At 41.7% G+C, this 25,687-nt stretch overlaps 1 protein-coding gene across 1 annotated transcript in view; it reads left to right on the top strand.

Moving 5' to 3' along the window:
• Window positions 1-21,791, top strand: part of LOC101625495 (major histocompatibility complex class I-related gene protein) — a 32,895-nt gene extending 11,104 nt beyond the window's left edge. The window contains 2 exon segments of the mRNA XM_012728920.1: window positions 4,171-4,278; window positions 21,772-21,791. Coding sequence (XP_012584374.1) covers window positions 4,171-4,278; window positions 21,772-21,791 — 128 coding nt within the window.
• Window positions 21,792-25,687: the final 3,896 nt, after the last annotated feature.

The raw sequence follows: 25,687 nt of genomic DNA on the forward strand, positions 1-25,687 counted from the left end.
GACAGAGTGGGGAGCAGAACAGGCAGATGGACAAAGTACACTGCTGAGGGGAGCAGCAGGAGGTCCAGGAGAGGTCTGCCATGCCATGTGGATCTCCTCCGGGGCATTCGGGGATCGAACTCATGAGGAAGTGGCTTAAGCTTCTTAGTGCAGTGCTTTAACCCGCTGCGCCACCAGGGAGGGCCACCAGTTACTTTTTATTTATCATAAATGGACAAGTTGTAGTTGTCACAGCCAGAGTCCCTCTATGGTAGGAGTTTCTATAGCCCTCTTGAGAGTATCACCATGTCCTGATCTATTACATATGTCTGTGTCTCATGACATCACTGTCTTAGGCTATTTCAACAGCTGTGACAAAATAAACAGACTGGATAGTTCATTAATAACAGAAGTTTACTCCTTATAGTTCTGGGGGCTGTAAGTCCAGGATCAGGGGACCAGCATGGTTGGATGAGGGCCCTTTCCCTTCCCAGGTCACAGACAGCTCACTTCTTGCTGCTTCCTCATATGCACAAAGATCTAGAGAGGTCTCTGAAGCTTCTTCTTTTTTTTTACTCTACATATTCTGTCATTTATTTATTTTTTTGATAATATAATAGTTCATTTTTACATCATTTTGTACATTTTTTATCTGAATTGTAATCCCCATGGGTTTCCCATCACCAAGTCATCCATGTGCCATCACCATAGTCCAGCGCACTTCCCTCCCCCCACTGTTTTTGATCCCATTCCCCGCTCCACCCCCATAAAATGTCTCTGGTCTATAGCTGTTCGTTATTATTTTTTTCTCGCATGGTCCATTATACTCCTGCTATGAGCAAAACCATACGGAATTTTTCTTTTTCTTTCTGGCTTATTTCACTAAGCATGATCTTTCCCAGCTCCATCCATGTTGCTGCAAAAGACACGTGGTTTTTTTTTGGTTGCTGAGTAATATTCCATTGTATATATGTACCAGTCATCTACTTTTGGGCATTTGGGCTGCTTCCATGTCTTTCCAATTGTAAATAAAGCAGCAATAAACATGGGGGTGCTGGTATCTTTTTGAATCAGCATTTTTGTGTCTTTTGGGTAGATACCTAGGAGTGGGATTGCTGAGTCATATGGAAGCTCCATGTTTAGCAGTTTGAGAAACCTCCAGTTTTCCATAGTGGTTGTACTAGTTTGCATTCCCACCAGCAGTGCAGGAGAATTCCTTTTTCTCCACATCCTCACCAACATTTGTTGTTGCTAGTTGGTTTAAGATGTGCCATTCTCACTGGGGTAAGGTGGTATCTCATTGTGGTTTTAATTTGCATCTCCCTTATTACAAGTGATGTTGAACATTTTTCATATGTTTGTTGGCATCTGCATTTCCTCTTTGGAGAAGTGTCTTTTTAGCTCTTCTGCCCATTTTTTGATGGGGTTGTTTATTTTTGTTGAGTTTCATCAGTTCTCCATATATCTTTGTGGTCAATCCTTTGTTGCTAGTTTTGTGTGAGAAATTTTTTTCCCAGTCAGTGGGCTGTCTGTTTTTTGTAATGTCTCTTTTGCTGTACAGAGGCTCTTTAACTTGAGGTAGTCCCATCTATTTATCCTTGCCTTCACTATCATTGCATTGGGTGCTCTATCTTTAAAGATGCAGCTGAAGTGTATGCCATGTAGTGTTTGGCCCATCTTCGTGAAGCTTCTTTTATAAGCCACTGATTCCATTCATGAAAGTTGCACCCTCATGACTTTGGCATCTTCCAGAGGTACCACTGACTAGTAGCATCTCCTTTGGGGGGTGGGATTTCAGTCTATGAACTTGGGTGGTGGGGACACAAATACTCAGACCAATGCAGTCACCAAAGTGCCAACTCTATTAGGCAATTCAGACCAGAGCTGAGCTGAGATGGTTGTTTTATCCATTTACTCTAGCATAGAATGGAGGAAAAGGAGGTCTGAGTTCTCATCTTTTACTGGATTGTCACTTACATATTTTACAGCTCAATCTTCCTTTCCTGTGATTCCTCAAGAGTATTTTAAAGTCAACAATAGGTGACCTTGGCATATTTTTCAATACATTTGGCCCTTGAACAAGAATTTTGACTGTGTGCATCCAATTATATGCAGTTATTTTCAATACATATTATCAATGCATAAGTCATTAGACCTGTAAGTAAACATGAATTTCATTCTGACATGAGGTGGATATAGGTATTTATATTACAATACTTATAAATGTATTTTCCTTCCATTGCTTTTCTTAATAACATTTTATTTAGTGTACTTTAGTGTAAGGATACAGTAAATAATAGAAATAACATGAAATAAGTGTTAATTCACTGATTATGCTATTGATAAGGCTTCAGGTCAACAGCAGGATAATAGTAGTTCAGCTTTGGTGTAGGCAAAAGTTAAAGGTATGAAGGAGCCCTGGGACCGAAAAAGTGAGAGGACTTCTGATTTTTGACCACACAGGAATAGAATCAGTGCCCTAAGCTTTTGAGTTATTCAGAGTCAACTGTACTCAAAAAACTTTCTCATCCTTATTTCTTCTCCACATTTGTCATTCCCCCAGTACATTGCTCTAGTAGAAAGCATACAATATGTAAATTTGCTGTTGATGGGCCTAGGTTCAGGGCCATTCTTAGTTTTGATATTTCCTGCAATGACGGAAATGAATTGGGAAACATGGTGTCAAGTTCTAATACTATATGCTCAGTACATAAGCTACATCTGTTTAATTCCAGCTTTCTCTTCCTAGAGCTCCCAGTGGTCAGAGTAAATCACAAAGAGACTTTACTGGGGAACACTACTCTTTTCTGCAGAGCTCATGGCTTTTTACCCCCTAGAAATATTCATGATGTGGATGAAAAACGGGGAAGAAATTGTTCAAGAAATGGAATATGGAGATCTTCTTCCTAGTGGAGATGGGACCTATCAAATGTGGGTATCAATTGAGCTGGATCCTCAGAGCATCCATTATTCCTGCCATGTGGAACACTGTGGCCACCACCTGGTGCTTTAAGCCCACCAGGGTAAGAATGGGGCTGTGTCCACCTGCGTAGCAAAACTGAGGAAAGGGGGTGAATGGGAGACCTGGATCACTACGTTCTTTAAAATGGGTCTTTGAGGGCCCTTCCTGATGGTTCAATGGATTAGGACGCAGCATTGCAAGCTGGCCACAGCCGCTTCAGTGCGAGTTCGATCCCTGGACCTAGAGGTGACCAACATGATGTGGCAGACCTCTCCTGACCCGCCCGCTGCTCCGCTAAGCAGTGTATTTCGTCCATCTGCCTGTTTGGCTTCCCATTCTGTCTCTGGTGAATCCTCTCACTGTCCCTGCACCTCTGGCCTATATCCCAGTTCTGTATGCATAAGTAAATCTTTAAAAAAAAAAAAAAGAAAAAGAAAGAAATGGGTCTTTGAAATCAGAGGTTCACTCACATTTTTGGTCTCAGAACTGCTTTATATTTTAAAAAATTTACTATGGACTCCAAAGAGCTTTCATTTCTGAGGCCTGCCTATTACTACTTACTATATTACAAATGAAATAAAATTTTAAAAAATTTAAAACAAACACATATTCTATTAGACATTAGAGTGATGCTGTCATCATGGCAGGCAGCCTCTAGAAAATTCCACTGTTCACACTGAACACTTCATTGAAAAATTGAGATTAAACAATAAAAAAGGAGCCTCCCTGGTAGCCTAGGGTTTAAGTCTCAGCACTATCACTGCTACACCTGAGTTTGATCCCCAGCCGACCCACATGCCCTAGCAGCCTCTCCTGTCTTGCTTGCTGCTCCCCTTAGCAGTGTATTTCTGTACATCTGCCTGTTCTGCTTCTAGTGAATCCTCTTAATCCCCACACCTCTGGCCTTTTACAAACCCATTTCGTCTACACACATGCGTGTGCACGCGCACGCAATCCTTAAAATAAATAAATATATAAAAAGGGAAATCATGACTTAGATCTCATGGATTCCCTGAAAAGGTGTTGAGGCCTCATGGGACATTCAGCCCATACTTTGGAAACAGAGCTGATCCTCTGTTTTTGGTTGTTACCTTACACGGGCCTGTGAGTTGAGAGGTGACAGTAGGGGATAGGGTTCGATTGACTGATGAACTAAGAGATAAAATCATCAAAAAGTTAATGTGCACCAGAAAGAGGACTTACAGGTTTTTCCTCATTTTGCTTGCTCTCAGAATTGGAAAATCTCCCTGTGGTGGCGAAAGTTATCTTTGAGTCCACTTTCTTGGCCATCATTGCCCTGCTTGGAGTTGGTGTCCTAGTCTGGAGAAGGCATCAAAGTGAGAATATGGAGGAATCCTGGGGGGCAGACTCTCTCCTCCAACTCCAGAGAACGCATTTGCCATTTGCGCTCCATTTAGAAATGATTGACCGTCATTTGGGGATCAGAGAAGGACCTAGGAACAGCTCTCCCACCATATGAGGACATGCCTCCCTCAAGAATTATATACTCTGCAAATTTCTGCTTTTTATCTTGGGGAGTTTGTGAATTTGAGTTAAAATTTGTCAAGTGTTAAAAGAAGCTTGACAAAACAGGCTAAAAATGTCAATGCTGGCTGCTCGGATTTTGCTGAATATTGCATAATTTATTTTGAGTTATAGGAAAAACGCATGTATCTAACTAAAAACTCTTTTCCTTTCAGAGAAAAATGGAGTCTCCTACCTTCCTACGACCACACATGATTAGAGAGAGCTCTCTTTCAATTGTCTTTCTGGTAGGAATGATGGTTTCTTCTGTCTTTGTGGACATAGTTCCAGTGCCCAGAGCCCTTGACCATATCCACAGCAGATTTGGATATTATATGTTTGAACATTTATGGCAGGAAGACAGGAGCCATGTAATTTTCTTTTTCTTTTTTTTTGGGGGGGGGGGGAGATCCAAAAAGACTGCCAGCTTTCAAGCTCTTTTGATGAACTCCTTTATCACATTTAGTTCTAAATATAGCTTGTCTCATTACACAACATTTTCCTACATACCATTTGTCCATAGTGGTTTATGAGGAGATTGGAGAATCTCAGAACTGGAAGGAATCTTGTGATCAAATGTCTTGTACAGTGCCTTTGACTTGAGCATCTAGCCTTCACTTGAACACCCCCAGAGAAAAGTTCCTCTCTATGGCATAAAAGGGCATTACTCCTTCATCTTTTTTCTCATGAGAATGTTTATTATACAAGAACTTTGAATATTGCGGGTACCTTGACTGTGACTCTACAGAGAGAGTGGGGCTGTCTGTCACATGACACCAAGTTTCTACAATGGCCTGATCATTTTATACATTTCCTGACCTGAGAAAAAGCTCCTGTTCTTATGGAAACTCTATCTGGGAGCTTGGAATGTTGGTCAGTTCATGGAGGTGGTCTTATTCTTTCTGTCTTTTGTAGGAAAGTAAGATGAATAATTATCAAACATTTTTTAATTTTTATTCTTCTTCTTATTTTTTTTTACAATATAATGGTTTATTTTCACATCATTTTGTGCCTTTTTCCATCTCAGTTGTAATCTCCATGGGCTTCCCATCACCATATCACCCATGTGCCATCATCATAGTCCAGTGCACTATCCCGCCCCATTTTTTATCCCACTCCTCACTCCACCCCTATAAAATGTCTCTGGCATATAATTATTCATTATTATTATTATTATTTTCTACCCCAGTCCTTTATATACCTGCTATGAGTGAAACCATCCGGTATTTTTCTTTTCTTTATGGCTTATTTCACTAAGCATTATCGCTTCCAGCTTCATCCATGTTGCTACAAAAGACATGTGTTTTTCTTTTTTGATTGCTGAGCAATATTCCACTGTGTATATGTACCACATCTTTTAAATCCAGTCATCTACTTTGGGGCATTTGGTTTGATTCCATGTCTTTTCCTAATTTATCGGGCATTTTATCACTTTCAGTGAAACTACAGAGACCTGGAGCCCATAGCAATTGCTAATGTAAAAATGGTAGTTGGTTTTTGTCTCCGAAGTAGGCTCAACTCTAAATTCTGTCCTTCTAGAACTAGAAGCTTTATGTAGTACATCCACTCAGCTAAAATTATCTGAAAGGTTTTGCATAATCCTATCATGGAGTTTATTTATAGCAATCTATTTTTAAAAATTTATGTCATGTTACATAGTCTGTTTTCATGATGCCTTCTATGTAGTAGGAACTCAGTAAATACTTCTTGAATGAACCAGTACAGTATTTTAATTAGCTAGTCCTCATATATCAGTGCAAAAGAACAGTGTCATCTTACAGTTGAAGTCATAGAGGGGAAATATCCCACTCAGGATCGTATGACAGTCCAGGGGCCCAGGGTGAACATTCCAAGGATTTGTCGGAATTCTTCAAAGGTTTCAGCAACGTTAACATTCTTTGTTTAATACTTAATTTGTCATTGCCTTGTCTGTGAGATTAGTTAATCATAAACATTCTAACCACACTTCCCCTACCGAAACATTTAACAGGGAAGAGGAGAGAATTCAAAGGTTCTTGCATGAGGCACCACTTTTGTGATAAATGAGTTCTTGGCCATCTTGGGGATTCAACTATCTTATATCTAGTGTATTATTTTTTTATTCATAGGGCCAGTACAGCAGTTATATGGTCTGAATTTTTCTTGCTATCATCAGCTGAGTATTTTGTTAATGAATGTTCTTAAAATACAAATTCCGTCACTTCTTATCAGTGACCTGAACCAAGGAAGTATATGAAACCACTTCTTCTAAGGAGACCTGATATGTAGGTTTCTCCTCTCCATCTCTCTTCCTTTCAGTGTTAGCTGAGCCTAGCAGGAGGCCAGCGTTTGTCCCTTGGTGGGAGTGGGGGTGGAGTGTGAGAGAATGTTTAGGACCAGAAGGTTCTGAGCCTGTTGGAACTGGACAGTTGGAGCTGAGCAACTGAATAGCAGCTGGAGGCTGGGTTGGCCTGGAGCCCTGGCAAGCCGAGCAGCTCTGAGGCAAGCACCTCAGCCACAGCCAGACCTCTGAAGAAGCAAAACAGGGGCCAGAGGGTGGGAACGGCCAAGGAGAAAAACAGCTTCTGAGAAAAGAGCTTCTCTTCTGGAACATAAATTCAGGGAACAGGAGGCCACAGGACGAAATGGAAACCCACCAGAATGGAAAAGGAAGAGAAACCAAGGGAGAAATGAGACATTTCCACCCTAGCTAAAGCTGTCTTTACTTTCTTTTTTCCTTTTGGAGTATCGGTCTGGCTACCCCAAGGTGGAGGTGACACCCTAACTGAGTAAAAGCTCTGTTTTTTCCCCTGGGCAACAAGATAGTAGTATAAATAGAAAATTCAGGGAATGTATTGAGGAGACACTATCTCTAAAAGGTGACAATTCTGGGGAAATATGAGGAGTGGAATGATAAGTAAAATATTTGGAGTCCTGTCAACTGCTAAAACACAGCCCTGCAACATACCTTAAAAGGTCTAGAAGCCTGTACTCTTCATGTTATTCACAAAACAGCTACAAATATATGATGTGTGCATACAACAGGAAGTTGCCAAACCAGATGTAACCCCAAGGCTTAGTACTGGGGCTGGCTTCCATCTTTCCTTTAAGGTACTGTATTTGTTCTTGATTCCTGAGAGGCCAGAAGGGTTGAAGAGGAATAAGGCAAGCTATTTTAATCCAGTTTAGACCTTTGCAACGGAAACTGGGATCCAGTTTCTAAGATTTGTAAAATCACCCAGCCTCATAGACTGGAAACCAGTCTATAGGGTGATGTGTTTATGGGTCCAACAATGAAATTTCTAAGACTTGTTTCTTGCCACAAGGAATCAATAGTTATCGGTGTGACATTGTATACACTGTTTTAATGGATGTCAGTGTTTTACTCCAATTTCTTACTAATAACCTGCCACAGTATATTGATACTCAAATTCTTAGGGCCTTTATTAGCTGATCCACCATTCACAGAGTACATGCTTCCTGAGACCTAAGACTCCAATTCCTGCCCCATAGTGGCCACTCAACACACCTACACACTGACTAGATAAATTTCTGTAACTCCTACTCTGAGTCATACTATACAGGCATTAGAGTCCAATGACATTTGAAAAAGTAACAAGTACAAAATTGACTCAGACATATGCTTACAAGAAAATCAAGTTCATATCACAAAAAAATTACTTAAGAAATGGTCATCTAGAATACATTTCTACAAAATAGATCCTGGGTTTTAGAGAAAAAAATATAAATCTGACAGCAACCTATGTAGTCATGCTATAAAAAAGAAACAGATGGATAAAACTTCGGTAAGATGGACAGGCCTAAATATATTCCATGAGAGAAGGGAGCATGGAGAGTAGAGCCGAGCACCATGAGTGAAGGGAGGATGGAGAGGACGGAGCACCCCTTCCCTGCTGCAGCAGCTGGCTACCAGGACCAAGGGCCAATTGCAATGGTGACATCTAGGAACTCAGATGTCCAGTGAGCGTAAATTCTAATCCTCTGGTTTCCTTTGCCTTCCCCGACTGGCCAACCCTCAGAGCCAACCCTCTAAACCCCTAAGTGCTTTCTGGCTCTGCCTTGCAGCTGACACTTTGCTACTCTGTGTTGGCATTTATCTGTTTCTGCACAGCTTACCTCTCTTGCTAGACCCATTTCTGGACAGGGTTTGGATACAGTCTCCTTCACTTAGTACCAGGGTCACTCTAAGTTATTTAGCTGCTCTGAGCCTCAGTTTTATAAAAACAGGGTTGTAACTACCTGGTTTCTGAGTTCATGTGGGAATTATATGAGGCATGTGTGGCATGTATGTGTGTACATGAAGCACAGAGGAAGGCATGTGCTATATCTCCAGGGTGCCTCCCTGTGTCCCACATAAACACAGCTACTAGTTATTGATGCTCATTGTGAACCAGGCAGTTTACATGTACTATCTTGTGCCTCATAAAAACTTGGCAACAGGACTTATTTCTATTTCACTGAAGCCCAGAGACATTATATATCTTGCCAAAATCACAATAAGTGACAGAGGCATAATCCCAAGTCCCTCTCCACACACAATTTGCACTCTTTCCAGTAAACCCTGCTATCTGTATACAGTAGGGTCATATTTGATGTTTGATGAAAATTCTAAAGACTCAGCTACCAGAACTATGTTCTATAGGAAACTTAAGGAACAAAAGAATAAAGCCAACTTTTCAATGAATCAGAAAATAAAGTCTTTTATATATTCATGAAGGTCTGAATCTTTTGCTTAGCCTTTGATGATGGGGGTTTAAAATGCTACATTAAGATCAGTAGGGCCAAATGAACACATTGATGGAACCATCGTCCTTGAAGCCCATGGAAAGATTCATTACTTGTCAGTTCTTGGCAGATGGGAACTGCCAACCAAGATACACAAAGAAGTTGAAGACTCCTTACCTTCAGAAAACTCCATATATCCATGGTAGGTAGAATCTCAGAGCTGGAGGATTATGGGTCATATATTAGCTAAATTCTCTCATTGTACAGATGAGAAAATTGAAGCTTAGATAAAGTTATGTGCCAAAGAAATCCTGAAGCCAATTATAAGACTTAGTTTTTAGGGTCTCCTGGAGGTACAAGGAGTTAAAGCCTAGCACTATGAAGCTCTTTGCAGCACAAGTTCAACCCCCAGCCAGGGAGCTGACCCACATGGTACAGCAGACCTCTCCTGTCTTTCCCTCAGTAGTGTATTTCAGTACATCTGCCTATTCTCTTCCCTACTCTGTCTGGTTACTCCTCTCATCCCCTGCACCTCTGGCCTATACTCCAGTTCTCATACCATAAATAAATCAATCTCTCTAAAAAGAAAACTTTGTTTTTACATGCATATAGACAATATCATTACTCATTAGGAAAATGGAAATTAAGGCTGCAGTGAAATATCTCAACTTAACTATAATAGCAGCTAAAATAAACACAGTTCAAAAAAAGAAAAAAGAAAAAAAAACACAGTTCATATTAGCTTTCTCTGCAATAGTCTGATACTGGAAACAGCCCAAATGTCCCTTCATAAAAGGTTAAACAATGGTATATGTAGTCTATGGAGTATTGCACAGCAATAAAAAGGATGGGCACTTTATACATGCAACAGTTTGGATGAACCTCAAGGGCATTATGCATTGTGAAAAATCTCAAAAGATCACACATTTAATTCCATTTCTGTAACACCTCAAAATGACAGCACTGGAAAACAGATTAGTGATTTCCAGGGTTAGGGCTGTCTAGAGAGTTTGGGGGGAGGAATTAGGGCAAATGTGACTATAAAGGGTCAGCGTGAGAGAACACATGATTGTGATGGAGTAATCCTGTATCTTGATTGCATGAATCTAAATAAGAGATACAGTGACAGAGAACCAGTGAAGTAGTATCAGTTTCAATAGAGTACCATATTTATAAAAGACATAGCCATGGGAGAAACTTGATGAAGCATACATGGGATATTGCTATTGACTTTGAACTTTCTTGTGAATCTCTATTTCAAAATAAGGTGCTTTTCATTGAAGGACACTGCTGTGATACTTGGAATAATCTTAACTATTTGCATGAAACTAGTTCCACATAGAGAATGGTCAAATAATAGATTTGACTGACAGTTCTATCTTGTTAAAATGACTGCTGCCTATTATGATAGTTACCAAAAAAATCTTTGTTAAAAAAATAAATTCCACTTAGATGCAACCAGCAGATTATAAATTAAGATAATTTAGGTGGCCTGTTAATGGAATAATCTGAAAAGGCTGTCTTAATTGGAACTTGGTAATCTTACATTACACATCAAAAGTAATTTATTTGGGAGGACTGGAGGCATTTCCACTAGTTTCAAATCTCAGAGAAGAAAAAAGTGCAAAGAATTTGGTGCCTGGGTCTTGCTGCCATCTTTCACAATCTGAAGATGCCCCCAACCTCAGGTGAGTATCTTCCACCTCAATGACTGAAATCCTCCGCACTTGGTGAGCAGCTCAAGATGATCTGAACTTCAGGTATCTGTGCAGGCAGGTTACCACTTAAGACTGTTCACACTCTGCCTATTCTTATTGTTGGGGTCTCAAACTGATTTCCTCCAGCAGTTCTTTCCTAGCAGGGTTCATGGCAGCACCTGGAATCTACAGGTAAATGATCCATTTGAGGGCTCTGAGTCACATAAGGGATATGTATGACTAATGCTTTCCATTTTGACTGCACCGGTCAACCTAATGAATAAGCTGCTGTTAATGGCATTTTTCCATGGGGTAGTTCCTTGTAGAATTTATCCACATACTTGGTTAGGCATGACAGCCAAAACTTACTTGCCATAGTATAACTCTGGTCTTTGCCCAAAACGGCTATCCACACCCTCTTCACTCCTTGTCACTCTCTATCCTTTTTGTCTCCGACTTCACAGAGTGATTGGTGGAGCACCAAAGGTCCGTGACTCTGAAGCCTCAGATGGGCCTGCAATCCTTCCCCTTGCTTGCTTTCCTTCCTGCACATCAGAGCATTCTACTTTTGTTCTGGGCCGGTCCTCTGCTTTAGGCTCTAACTCCTATCCTTTGCTGACACCTTCAGAATCTTTCTGTCTCTCCTTGCTGTAGCTTCAAATTTGCTGTAGCTTCAATTTCAGAGCCTGGTGTATATAGGCAAGAGCAGAGATTCAAGGGTTTGAATCCGACCTCTTTCATGTATTAGCTGTGTGATCTTGAGTAAATTCCATTTTTCTTTAATCATGTAAAATACACAGCATAAAATTTACCATCTTGGCCATTTTTAAGGGGATGGTTCAGTGGTGTAAAGTGCATTCATACTGATGTGCAACCAATCTCCAAAACATTTGCATCTTGTAAAACTGAAACTCAGGACCCATTTAAATGACAACACGCCAGCACCTTTGCTCCCCGTGCTATTTTCTGTCTGTATGAGTTTGACTACTTGAGGTATCTCATGTTAGTAGGATCATATGGAATTTATCTTTGTGAATGACTTACTGATTGGCCATAATGTCCTCAATGTTCCATGTTTCAGCATGTCTTAAGCAAGTTCTAAAAACACCAAGCCCCAGTGTCCTCACTTATAAGTCCCACACCCTCCCAAGAGTGGTTAAACAATGGTATATGTAGTCTATGGAGTATTATACAGCAATAAAAATGATGGGCAATTTATACATGCAACAGTTTGGGTGAATCTCAAGGGCATTATGCAGAGAAAAAAAAATCTTAAAAGTTCACACATTTAATTCCATTGCTTTAACACCTCAAAACGACAGAACTGGAAAACAGATTAGTATTTTCTAGGGTTAGGGATGTCTGGAGAGTTTGCGGGGGAGGAATTAAGTTAAGCACAAATAGCCACTCAGCCTTGGTTGGTTACTTCTCCTGGAGCAAGATGCCTGTCCATTACCAAATCTCTCTACTTTCAGAACCCCTTCCAGTTTCCTGGGTTTCCTCTCAAGACCTTTCCTCATCTTCACAATGACCTTTTTTTTTTTTTAAAGATTTATTTATTTACTCATATATAACTGGGGAACAGGCCAGAGATGTGGAGGGTGAGAGGATTCACCAGAGACAGAGTAGGGTGCAGAACAGGCAGATCGATGAAGTACACTGCTGAGGCGAGCAGCGGGCGGGTCAGGAGAGGTCTGCCGCGCCATGTGGTCTCCTCCGGGGGCAGGCGGGAATCGAACTCATACGGAAGTGGCTTAAGCTTCTCAGTGCTGTGCTTTAACCCGCTGCGCCACCAGGGAGGGCCCACAATGACCATTTTTAAAAGCAAGCTGTCTGCTAGCTGAGTCTACTGGGCACTTCCCTGTTACCCTCCGAAGCACTGCAGAAGGACTTATATCACCACCACCCCTGGAGTCTATTGCAAAGAGGTTATCAGGAAACTCCCAGCTGCCCAACCTGCTTCTCAGTCTGGTTTCCCTTGTCCTTTATGAACATATCCATGAATTAACATCACTGAATAGACTTTTCTTGTTGAGGTCTCCATCCCTGGCTTCTGTAATACCACTGTGTCAGTGGGTAGCATTCTGAACTGTCAACAGGTAGTTGCTAGGTGAGGCAAACAAGGTATATTTTAATATATTCTTTTTATTCTTATAGTCAACAACTATTTGGGAGGAACCACTGTGTGCCCACCACTGTCCTGGGTACAAGAGAAACCTTTATGAAATACACAGGTGTGGTGTGCTAGTAGTATTTGGGGGCAGATGCCACTTCATTAAGGGTTGAATGCCAGCTGGAGCTGTCCCTCTGAACTCCCATCTCTCTATAAATTATCCTCATCTGCAACTAGTAGAAGAAAAAGCTCCAATGTCTTTCTCTGAGTGTTTCTCTCCTCTTTATCCCCTCCCCGCATGACAGAAGGATTACCTGGTCCTTTGGCCCTACCTTTGTCCTTGCACATAATCTTACTCTAGGGCTGGTCAGGATGTACTTCGATTACAGTCTCACCTGTCAGTCTCCCCTACAAGGAGGTAGGTAGTGTGATGACCCCCCTGGAAGAGTCCATAGTCATCCTGGTATTCCCAGAACCCAGTGTGGTGACAGGCACTGAGCAGACAATTATTGAATCTTCTTTAAATGAATGAAGTAAAAAAATATTATCTTTTTAAAGTTAATTAACTAGAACATTTCAATGGCTTTTTTTTTTTTTTTGTCCCTTTATCTTGTTGATTTGGAACCTCTGGAAACTTCTCAACACCTTTATTTTATTTTTTAAAAGATTTATTTATGCATACAGAACTAGGGCATAGGCCAGAGGTACAGGGGCAGTGAGAGGCTTCACCACAGACCAGTGGATACCAGAACAGGCAGATTGACGAAGTACACTGCTGAGGGGAGCAGTGGGCAGGTCAGGAGAGGTCTGCTACACCATGTGAGTCAGCTCCCTGGGCAGGAATCAAACTTGTGCTGAAGTGGCTTTAGCTTTTAGTGCTGTGCTTGAACCTGCTGTACCACCAGGGAGGGCCTTCAACTCCTTTAAAGTATTCCTCCACAACCACTAATTTGGCAAATAAAGTTGGGCTCCTCAAAGTATTTGTCACTCCTTTTTTTCCAGAGTATTGAAACTGGAAGAGACCTTAGATGAACCTCATTATTTCACCGACTAAAATCCTGAGGACTGTGATGTGGCTTGCACAGTGTCTCATGACTGACTAGGGGCAGAATCCCACATGAGAATATGATTCCTCATGCAGTGTTCTTTCCACATGCAACAAACATGTATGTGCTCCCTATTAGATAAATGTCAGTAGGCTGGATTCTAGTGGAGAGACAGATGTTGAAAAAAATCCCCATTTTGAAACCATCTTATAATCCAGTAGGAAGAAAGACTTCCGTGCAGACAATTGAGGAAGACGATGCAAAAAATAAAGTGCATGAAAAAAAAATCCATGTATCAATGAACTTCAACTTGAAGGATTGGCAGAAGACTTGGGAAGAAAGGTGGTATCTTTATTTTTTTTTTAAAGATTTATATATTTTATGCATACCAGAGCTTGGGTGTAGGCCAGAGGTGCAGCAGTGTAAGAGGATTCACCAGAGATAGAGTGGGGAGCAGAACAGGCAGATCTAGTGAAATACACTGCTGAGGGGAGCAGCAGGTGAGACAGGGGAGAGGTCTGCTGCACTGTGTGGGTCACCTCCTTGACTGGGGATCGAACTCATGCTACAGTGGCTGAGGATATCTTCATAGTGCTGTGCTTTATCTCCTTGCACCACCAGGGAGGCTCCCAATGGTGGTATCTTAACTGATGCCTCTTCCCTTCTCCTTTAGAGAAGTGGTTATATGGGAGTGTGGAGCTGGGGCCTTGGAACGCTTCACTGCTGCCTGATACAATGTCCAGCACTTGGCGGGGTAGCAACTTTCCTGCCTCTCACTGTGTGCTTACAGGAGCAAGCTGATGGTGCCTAGACAAACCACAGGTTTTCTGAGCAGAGAAAAAAGGAGGAGGCTCGGAATCTCAGGCATGTATTTACCATCTTCTCTTTTCTTAACCTAAAATATTCTGAACAAGGATTTGTGTGCCAAGCATCTTCATTTGCAGTTCCAGTCAATACAACTTGATTTTGTAAAACCACCTCCTGAAATGCCCAGGATATTAAGTGATACAGGACTGCAGAGACTAGTCAATAGAATTAATGTGCTAATGAGGTAGTAACACAGCTTTGCTCGGGATTAACACATTCAGGAGCCAACCAATTAACTGCCCTTTCTAATACCTCCCAGGTATATTTCTGTGTTCAGAATTTGGTAAAGCTCTTGGCCTTTGTACATCTCAGCTCGCCTGTACTTTTTTTGTTCCCCCTGGGCTTGGGGTGTGGGGGAGGAGTTGGATAAATGAGTTGCTCAAAGCTAGATGAGTGACAGATGCCAGATTGAGCTATCTTGTCATTATACTAAATGTTGGTTATACATACATGCATACATACATGTATATATAATCAAGTGTTTGCTTAGTCCTCATTCCAATCCTTCAAAGATTCACACTGCCTGGTCCCCACCCCAGTTTGTGACAGAAGCTTTGCCCTGTGAGCTGAAGTATTCTCTTTGGCCTACTGTTCTGGCACTGACCTTGCTCCTCAATTAATGTCCCTCTATCATGCAGAGTTCTTGCCAAGTGAAAAGAATGTAAGCATCTCTGGACCTGAATGTCTAGCATTCGCGTCAGCCACAGATGCTTCTGAAGAAGGGTCTTGGAAATACCACACCACATATGTACTCCCATCCTCTCGCTCTGCTTTAAAAGCCTGCCCAGTCTCCAAACAATCTATCCCTTCTTATCGCCAGGATTTTTTTCTCCCTTTTACTGTTTTAGAGTCAAGGTTGTGAAAGACAATGTCAAAACGCTTTATATTTGTATCACTGTATACTGCTCCTCCACTCTCTTTTCTGGAAACCTCTCCAAGGGAAAATTGCTGTTTTTCTCCTCTCTACATCATTAATTCAACAAGCGTGTGCTGAGCATAACCCTGAGCATACCATGCAGAGCACTAGGGGCTGAAAGGATCTGAAGAGTGAGTCTTGTGGAACATCAAAGTGAATCACATTGTTTTTCTGTTTTACCTGTCTGCCCTTTTATATTCCCAGTTCTAGAACATGGAGAGAAAAAGAGACAATGTCTCATCCTCCCAAATGTCTTCCTCCGAGGTTAATCCTCAGCTTCCCCCCTTCCCTCCCTGCTTTTTCAGAGTCCTGCCAAAATTTGAATGCCTCCTTTGGGCCAAGAGCACTACTGAGGCTATACACTGGAGTCCCACCCCGTGCCCTCAGGGAAATCCCAGTCCAGAGGGACACAACCACAGGATCAGCCCATGAGCAGGAATGTTGCTGTTTGTGTGGAAGCCCTGTGCCGAGCCCACAGTTTCTAGTAGTAGTGGCTGATTGTGAGTTAATTCATGAAACAGGTTTCTGCTTTTGATAGCCACTTTAATTCCCTTTGAGTATATTTTCAAGGAAATTTAAAGACAGCAAAGTCTAGAATCTAATTTGATATGTGTAATCTTTTAATCCTTTGGGGGCGTATTTGGTCCTTCTGTTTCTCGCCTTCCACCTTTATCTTCCGGCTCCTAACCTTCTCAAAGGGGTGTTGCTGGTCTGTTCCCTTTGTTTAGCACATCATGTGCTCCCCCTTCCCCTCCACATGCCTGCTCGTGACAGGAGACATTTCAGGACCCTAGAGAGCCTGGGCTGGCAGAGCAAATTGACATGTGGGAGCTGAGAGGCAGTCTTTCAGAAAAAAGGAAGAGGTAAAAATGGCAGGCTAAGAGAGCAGAAGAGGGGACAGGGAACAAGAAATCATAAGGACGAGGCAGGCAATGAACAAGGAAGAAAGAAGGTGAAAAAAAAAAAAAGAAAGAAAAAACATCAACTCTAGTCCTAATGAGATATCTCAAGACCGGTGCTGAGCAATGTCTGAAGGGGAGCCAGGCTTAGAAAACGGCCAGCTGCAGCCTTCCTTTCAAAGCGGGTGGTGGGGGTGAGGTGGAGCGGAATGTCAGGGATACCAGGAGACCCCACTCATTTGCTGAGCTTTGTCTCAAAGGGCAATGTCGCTTCGAAATTATGAACTGGGGGAAAGAAAACCCTCCCAGCATCCATCATGTGTTGCTTTTGAAAATTATTATTTTGGAGCACAAGCTGTTTCCTGTCTTTAAAGCCTATTATCTATTTCCCTTCCAGGTGGAGCCTGGGCTGCCTGCTAATTTAATCCCCTGGGCTTCCCCCTCTGCCTTCAAGATCTCACAGACAGAGCAGGCTTCCTAAAGAGGGCACCTTTATGTCTTCCTCCCCTGAAGGCCCCCATCTACCCTGGCAGCAAAGGAGATGCTATTTTGGGAAACAGCAGCTGAGTGGGGAGGATTGTTAATTGTTTGTCAAACCCTTCCAGTCTAGTTAGATCTCACAGAGGAAAAAAAAAAGAGCAAATCCATCTCCTTTCCTTCATTCTATTTTATTCTCCTGTCTGTGGGAGGGAAAAGGGCTCCTTTCCCTCCCCCAGCACTGGCAGGGCACACAAATAATTGTTTTAAAAAGTGAAGGTAATTCTACTCAACTGGAAACACAGAAACCAATCAAATATGATATGGACCCAAGAGCCAATCAAAAATCTTTAAAAATGATTTATAAACCTCAAAACCAAACCAAACAAAATAATACAATAATAACACCCCAAGCCCAAACTACAAAACCCTAAAACAAAACGAAAACTCGGGTTCTGTCATCCATCCGGGCCTAAGCATTTGTTCAGACCACTGTGGCCAAACTGACTCAGTGGCACAGTCCTCAGCCCCCATAGGCATCAGCACTCACGGCCACAGCCCCAGGCTACTCATTGGAATGCCCACGCCTGCACTCCATTGTAGTGTGGGCAATTTCAAAATCAAATAGAAAAACAGCCACGCTGAAAAATCTCCCTGGACTCTGATCTCTTGACGAGATTCTGAAATGCTGAAAAATCTCCCTGGGCTCTGATCTCTTGACGAGATTCTGAAACTAAGTATGACATCAGCCTGCAAAAAAATGGTGTGTGGGGGGAGGGGGATTGGAACTATGACTGGGAACCCTAGTCTTATGCTTCCTAAAGGGCAATGCCACAGAATATAACTACTTTTTCTTCCTCCACCAGTTCTCATGGGAAGGGTGTATGGTCCTACGTGACTTAAAGTCAAGTCCCACTTCCCCCAGCTCATAGTGGTCTATGATGTTTTCAGGAAAGGCCAAAAGGAATGGACCCAGAAAACTTTGTAAGTGCTGATGTAGGGAAGGCTGTGAAAATGCTGCCTATTACACAGTGATGGTCCCTAAAAGAGCTCAGACTGCTGATAAACATAAATCTGTTCATCCACACATTGACGCCAGTTAGACGGCAGATCTGAAACTGCCTTTTACATGGGAGGATGTGTCTGTATATCTACATACTCAAAATTTGCTTAGTCAAAATGAGTATGAGATGGCTTACTGATTTAGGCTTTTGAACAGAATGAGCACTCTTGTTAGAATTTAGATCAGCTGTGTTGATCTAAAATGGACTTGACTGATGAATTAGTTTGTTCAATTAGCTACTGCAATTAAAATGGGAGTGAGGAGAAGAGGGATAACCTTCCTATTGGTTGAAATATATTTGGTTTACCACAAATGAGGTGTTGATACCAATAGGGTTTTTAGTTCCTTATAAATGTTTAAGCAGAACAGAGTAGGCAAGCAATTACTTTCTTAGTAATAAAACCACAAATGTGTCAAAGAGGCTGACAGAATAATCAAACCATCGAAATCAACTTATTTTATGTGGAAAATAGTTTCGGTATGGATATGGTAGAGTTTAATGTCATGAATAATTATGAACTAGGATAAGATAAATGTATTTGTGTGTTGACAGTTTGGTTAATATGCCACCAGAATAATTTATGTTGAGTACTCTTTTTATTTCACCCTGTAGATAGCTGTGTTTGTATATTTTAGCCTCAGATTTTGAAGCCCATTAATTAGTTCAACAAATAATTATTGATCCCTCGATATGCACATAACAACATTTAGGGTTCTAGAGGTGGCAGGATGTAAAATATGTGTAATGAAGTATCTCCCTTTCTAATATTGGGAAATGGGAAGATATATCCATATTAGAGTTATCTTTAAAAAATTTGAAATGAGTAATTAAATACAAAACAGAAACATAAAGATTACCACATGATAACACTTGGTTTTAAATAATATATAACTGTTAGATTATGAGAGAGTGTTTGTGCCCAAGGGCTCACACTGTGAACCCCAGTGGATATGGAAGGCTTCCTGGAGGAAGTGGTGAGAATTTGGACAGGAGAGGAGAGGGCATTTTGTTGAGGAAGTAGGAGATGAGACATAGACATTTGATTAGACTTGTCTAACTGGGGAAGAGATAGGGCATTTACTTAGGTTAGTAGAAAAGCTGGAAAGGTTTACTTCAATTCATAGAATTTTAGGCCTGAAATGATCTTAACTCAGCCAGCTATTCCACTGATTCTCAGATGTAGTTGCATATTGTAACTAGTTATTGAGCCTTAGAATATTCTAATGCCTGAGTCTGCCTCACCCCGGAGGTTATGATTCAGGTCCTCTGGGATGAGACCTGGGTGTCTAGAGAAAGTCTCCCCAGCTGATTCTAATGTGAATTCATCATTTGAAGGCCACTGATTTAGTCCAAAGCTCCAATTTTACAAGGTAAGGACCACCCACAAGCCAGCCCATGAACAGCTGGTGAGAAATTAGGCTCTGTTCGACATTCCAGGCTGTTTGTGACCATGTATTGTGTAGTACTCTGGAGACCAAGCCAGAGAGTTGGATTTTTGCCATAAGGTCATGAGGAACTATTGAAGGTTTCTGTGCAGAAAAATGGCACATTGAAAACACATGGTCCTGCAAGTTCCATGTGGGCATAGGAATTGAAAAGAACGCATCATGGCAACCCCCAAGAAATATGCTGAGTGAGTACTCTCTGAAATTTTCATTTCTATGTTTGAATTTAGAATTAAGTAGTTATATGTGATAATTCCTGTGTCATCAGATTAAAATGCAGATTTGTGCATCCCATTTTAGTGGCTACTACTTAGTTAAAGAAAGAACTTTCTACTGCCCAATTAACTTCAGGTTTGAAATTTTTCTTTGATTTTCTCCACTCTACAATGATGGAAATGTTTTGTGTTTTACTTCCTCTTTACTTTATCTTTCCTTTTCACTCTTCTCCAAACAAAGACATTTGTTAATTACTCACAATATGTTCATGCATATTTATGTGTCCACACTTCCGATCTCTTTATCATCCCTAGGGTAGTGTTGTCCAATAGAAATATAATTCAATATAATACACAAATGGAAAATGAAAGAGATCAAGTTAATTTTAATAATATTAAATTTTATCCAAATAGGTGTGAAATTTATCATTTCAACATGTAACCATTCTCAAAATGAGATACTTTGTGACTTCTTTTTTATATTCAGTCTTTGAAATCTGTATCTTTTACAATGACACAATCAATTAGGATGCAACATTTTCAAAGTTCATAAATATGACCCAATAAACTTGGATATCAGGAGAAATATTTTAACTTGTTTCTGTTTTTACATTTAAATAAAGAACTAGGTTTCTCATTTGCATGTGCTCAATAGCTACTTGTGGCTGGTGGCTACTATACTGAACAGTACAGATCTAAAATTTCAGATGGTGTTTTCTCCTCCTGTTGCTTGAGAAGATACCATGTTCTTTTTAGAGAGTTTGATTGCTCGATGTATTGAGGAATTTATTTTTCTTTGGAGCATTAAAGGAGGTAAAATGATCATAATTTTAAATATATTTACTTTTAAATAATATTTAAATTGTAGTGATAATATTAGAAGTAAGATGATCAAAAATGATAATAAAGAACAGCCTAAGTTTCTTTCATCCAAAATAAATATTTAGGACAAGAAGGAGGGTAATTATTTAGGAAAGGGAATGGGGAAGAGGAAAATGTAGGCAGGCTCTGGTGTCCACCTTTCGTCAAATGCTTTTGAGGATAAAGAAATTCTACAGTGGACAAGAAGCCAAGAGAAAAAAAAAAGATGTAAAATGTACCAGAGTAGTGAGAGAGAGGAAGAGAATTAAAAAAGTAGATTTGTCTGTTCTCAGAAGATCAAGAGTATTACTTACAGAAAATACTAATGTACTTTTAGAGAGCATTTCCCTAAGATTTCAGAATGCCATACAAACGATCACTTGATTGCATAAACAACTTTGACCAAAAAAAAAAAAAAATTCAAATGTCCTAATACTGAAAAGTAGGCACAGTGCAAACAAAGTATTTTTATCCAGCCCATGCCCTATCATTCATCCTCACTTTTTTACAGAACCTGTTGTGTGCTGTGTGTTCCTGAGGTCAGTGCCTTTTTGTGTTCACCTCACCCTCTATCTCTGAAAAACCTACTCTCAGGAGAGATCTGATAAACTCATTCACTCTAGACACAGGTGACTAATACTTTGAAAGTGTGGGGGGTGGAGGGGAAGTGGGTTGCATAGTGGGTTTGCATTATTCTTACAGACAAGACTCAATTTAAGACACTATAGGCTCTGTCATCATCAGATAATATTACTTCACTTTCAATTAGTTATGCAAACAAAAAATAAAGTCAGACCCTATGCCCAGAGGCATCCTGATAGTGTCTGAGTGCGAACAGAACAGCTGTAGCCAACACTCAGGGTGCTAATTTGCTCATGCCTCGTCAGAGCAGTGGGGGTAGGGGTAGAAAGACAGACGGAACCAATGGACGTGCTCCAGCCACTTCCACAGTGGTTGCTTTTTCTGTCCTGATACCCACAGGGTTTGTCATCATGCTATGAGTCTTTTGGTTAACTGAGATCTCAAAGATAAATGACAACAGATTCTAACTCAGTAGCTTTCTAAGGCTTAGAATAATGTATTCTGTATCATCCCACTTTTTTTGGTAGGTGAAGGTATATTTCTTTGTCTGAGGGCTAGTGGGATTCCTGATGATGATAATGTTAATGTTCAATTTCAGGTCAGCAGACATTTACTGGGCATGCATAATCCAACAAGTGCTAACAGGAACCTATTTATGTGCTTGGAATTGAGCTAGGTGGTGGTATAATAGTAAAAAAAATAATAACTAGACTGAGCAAGTATATGTATGGTGGGTGCTAGAGAGTGGACTAAGCACTTTGGGTATCTTTGCTAGCTCCATTTGACACAGGAGACTGAGTCACAGAAAGATTCAATGACTTTCCCATGTTACAGTAACTTACCCATGTTACATTACTTTCCCATTTCACTTAGAGGAGAACTTTCCAAAGGTCACAAGCATGTAATAGGTGGGGCAAGGCAATCTAGCTTCAAAGCCCCATGCTGAAGCTTAACTATACATAATTCCCTTGATTTTATAGGAAATGACTGCATTTCATCATTCCTTATTGCTGAGTAGTATTACATTGTGAGGAAATGCCAGTTCTTCTTGATGCAGTCCTCTGTTAATGGACATTTAGGCTGTTTCGTTTTTCCACTTATTCTAAATAATGTTATACACACTCAAGCTTTAGAGTAAAATCTGTTCGGAACTAGGTATACCACTCTTTTCACCAGAGTCAGCTTTGGTAAAATTGCTTAACCTCTCAGTTTTAGCAATGGGGATAATGGTAAATGGGGATAATGTTTCTGTAAATGGGGATAATGGTATCTACATCCAGAACTTTATAAAGGTGATAAATAGTACACATAAAATCACTAATACAGTGACTGATAGCCAATGTCATTATTAGGGATTCATTAATCCAAGTGCATAATCACTCAGTATATGGTCACCCCTGTTGTTGAAACACTGAAGTGTTTCCATGCCAGTGAGAAACTCTTTGTCTCAGGCCCTGTGTGTCTACTTTCCTGGCCATCCAGCCCCTCCAGGAGGGAACCTCCCTCCCCCTAGTTCTGTTGACTATTGTTGATGTTGCACAGTTAAATATTTTCACTATCTCCTGGCTACAAACATGAGATGTGTTCCTGTCTTTGATGTGGGCACATTTGGCTCAGGGCCTAGGAACAACAGGAGAAAGTGATGAAGACTCTAATGGAGTATGTTTCATAGGGTAGAGGGTGGTGAAATGCTGAACTCAGGTGGGTCAGGAAGGTGTTACCAGACTTGCACTGTCAGTGACCTGTTTGGATGGGTGGGAGCATCCCAGATTATCATGAATGTTTCTTTTGTCTCTTAGTTTATTCACTCTTGCTTCTTCCACCTAGTTCAGGCCTTTATGACCTTTTGCCTAAACCCCACAGAGCTTTGTAATTAAGTGGTCCTCTTTATAATTAAGTGGTAATTAACTGTACCTACTGTTCTAGAATCCATTCTGTGGTTCCCTCACTCAACCTTTAGTAGCTCCCTGGGGCTCCATCTCCTCAATGAGGCACATAAGACCCTCTATCATGAAACCTCAGCCTGTTTCCTGCCCTTTCCACTTACTCTAGGGTGGGGGTGTGGCACACCTGCTAAATAAGATGTTCCCTATGCCAGACTCTGTTCCTGCTACTTAGAACATGTGGATCCTACCTCAGCGTTTTTCAATGCCCTCCTAAAATACAACTTCTTTCCCATCTATGTTTCTTCCCTTCCCAGCCTTTTCTCCCACCCCAAGGTCATGGGTGGGGCGATATGTTCTAATAACTAACGCACATTGATAGTTTATGCCATATGCTGAGTTTTGCATGTATTACCTTGTTTTATCCTCACAAAAACTCAAAAGAAGTCAGCACTATTATTATCTCTATTTTAAGATGAAAAAGGCTGGGGCACAAAAAGGTGAAATAATTTTCCAAAGGTTACACACCAAGTATGGAAGCGTTGCTAGGATTCCAACACAGGAAGGCCCTCTCCAGAGCCTGTCTTCTTAATCACTGATGTACAGTGACTGCTAGCTCTCAAGAAAGTAGAAGGAAAAAAAATTACTCAAATTATACTGCTTAGTTTTGTAATTATTATTTTATATCCTTCTTCTAGAGGGGAGAAACTTGATTTCATGAGCTGGGATCTCAGTTGCATCAGATAGTTGTAGGCATAGTTTATGTTGTTGAGCCGTCACATCCTTTGGAGTTTTCCTCATTGTGAATTGTCTATAATCAAATCTACTTTTCGCTAGTATTGCTCCTAACTGGGTACACCATTTGGCCGTACTTCGGTATTACCATCAGGCCAACTTCCACATGAACTCTGAGAAAGGCGTGCTTGGTTATATGGTTCAGGCAAAACTGTGGTCAGAATTTGGTGGGACTGATTGGAACTGACTTTCCAGGTTTCCAGACCTGGCCAACCTTGTGGAGATTCTGCCTTAATGCCATGTACTAAAATGTACCAAGCTGTTGACTGACTAGAAAATTCTGGAACACTCTCCCCCTGTATTTTTACCTTGACACCAAATAAAATTATGACCTCATGATGGGAACATAGGACTTCTCTATTTGTATTTTTAGAACTTGCTAGATTTTTCCAAGGGCAAACTCAGTCTTCGTGTTCAAGAAAAAAATTTCATTGTTGAGAACTATGCCACTTTTCATTGTGCCCCATGTGACAACTGCGTTTGTTCTAGAATCTAGAGAATGCAGTGATACCTACCAGCTTTAGTGGAGTACCAATACCATTGTACATATGGACAATATGTTGACCAGCAATCCAAAACTTGGAGGTTTTAGAACCTCCTTTTTCTTTGGCGTTAACAGGTGCTAACAAGGCGCGTAAGTTCAGAGGGCAAGGCATTCGTTCAAAAATAGTATCTGCTAAATATTTTGTTGTAGTATTTGTTGTCCAGGGTATCCTTTTATCACAACGTTTTACCATCACCACTATTTCTGCCAGGGCTGGCCCGACCTTTCCGGACTGAGCCGCCTTGAATGTGGTGGTGGCGGTAGAGGGGGAGGGGGGGTGTGGGGGTGGTTGATGGGGTACTGCCAGGACTTTATGACCGAGCAGAGTCCACCACCACACTGGATGCAAGCTAGAATGATTTAGTTCGCTTTGATTCCAGCAGGTCAGTACTCAAGCCAGAATCTTCAGCACCCAAAACACGGTGGTTACACCTGCTGCCATCACCCACCCTCAGCGCTCAGGTGACCACCCGCGGGTCCGCAGCCTAACGCCGACGCCCCCTTTAAGAGCCCGCTCCGCGGGACTAACGTTCGAATGGCCCTGGCGCCCCTCCTCGGCCTCTGATTGGCTGCGCGCGGCGCTCGAGGGCGCGCCGGCCCGCCCCGGTACGGTTGGCGACCCAGCGCGATTGGCGGGCGGAGAGCTTATATAAAGCGCGGGGCGGCGCGGCTGCCCTCAGTTAGCGACCGGATCTGAAACTGGGCGATTTTGTGGTGTGTGGTGTGGCGGAGGTCACCGGAGCGCGCGCGTCACAGGAGTCGTTTCTTTTCCGAGTCTTAAGAAGATCTCGAGGGTCCACCCCGGGGCGGACTTTCTGACGCCTCTCTTCCCTTCTGGGTCCAACCGGGGCTCACCTCACCTCCGCGCCAGCCCTGAGAGGGGAGGCAGGATGGAGTTCAAGCTGGAGGCTCACCGCATCGTCAGCATCTCCCTGGGCAAGATCTACAACTCGCGGGTCCAGCGTGGCGGCATCAAGCTACACAAGAACCTCCTGGTCTCCTTGGTGCTGCGCAGCGCCCGCCAGGTCTACCTGAGCGACCCGTGCCCCGGCCTCTACCTGGCGGGTCCCGCCGGCTCCCCGGCCGCAGCGCC

This window comes from Condylura cristata, unplaced genomic scaffold (genome assembly GCF_000260355.1).
Source record: "Condylura cristata isolate star-nosed mole 26May11 unplaced genomic scaffold, ConCri1.0 scaffold00024, whole genome shotgun sequence".
NCBI lineage: Eukaryota > Metazoa > Chordata > Mammalia > Eulipotyphla > Talpidae > Condylura > Condylura cristata.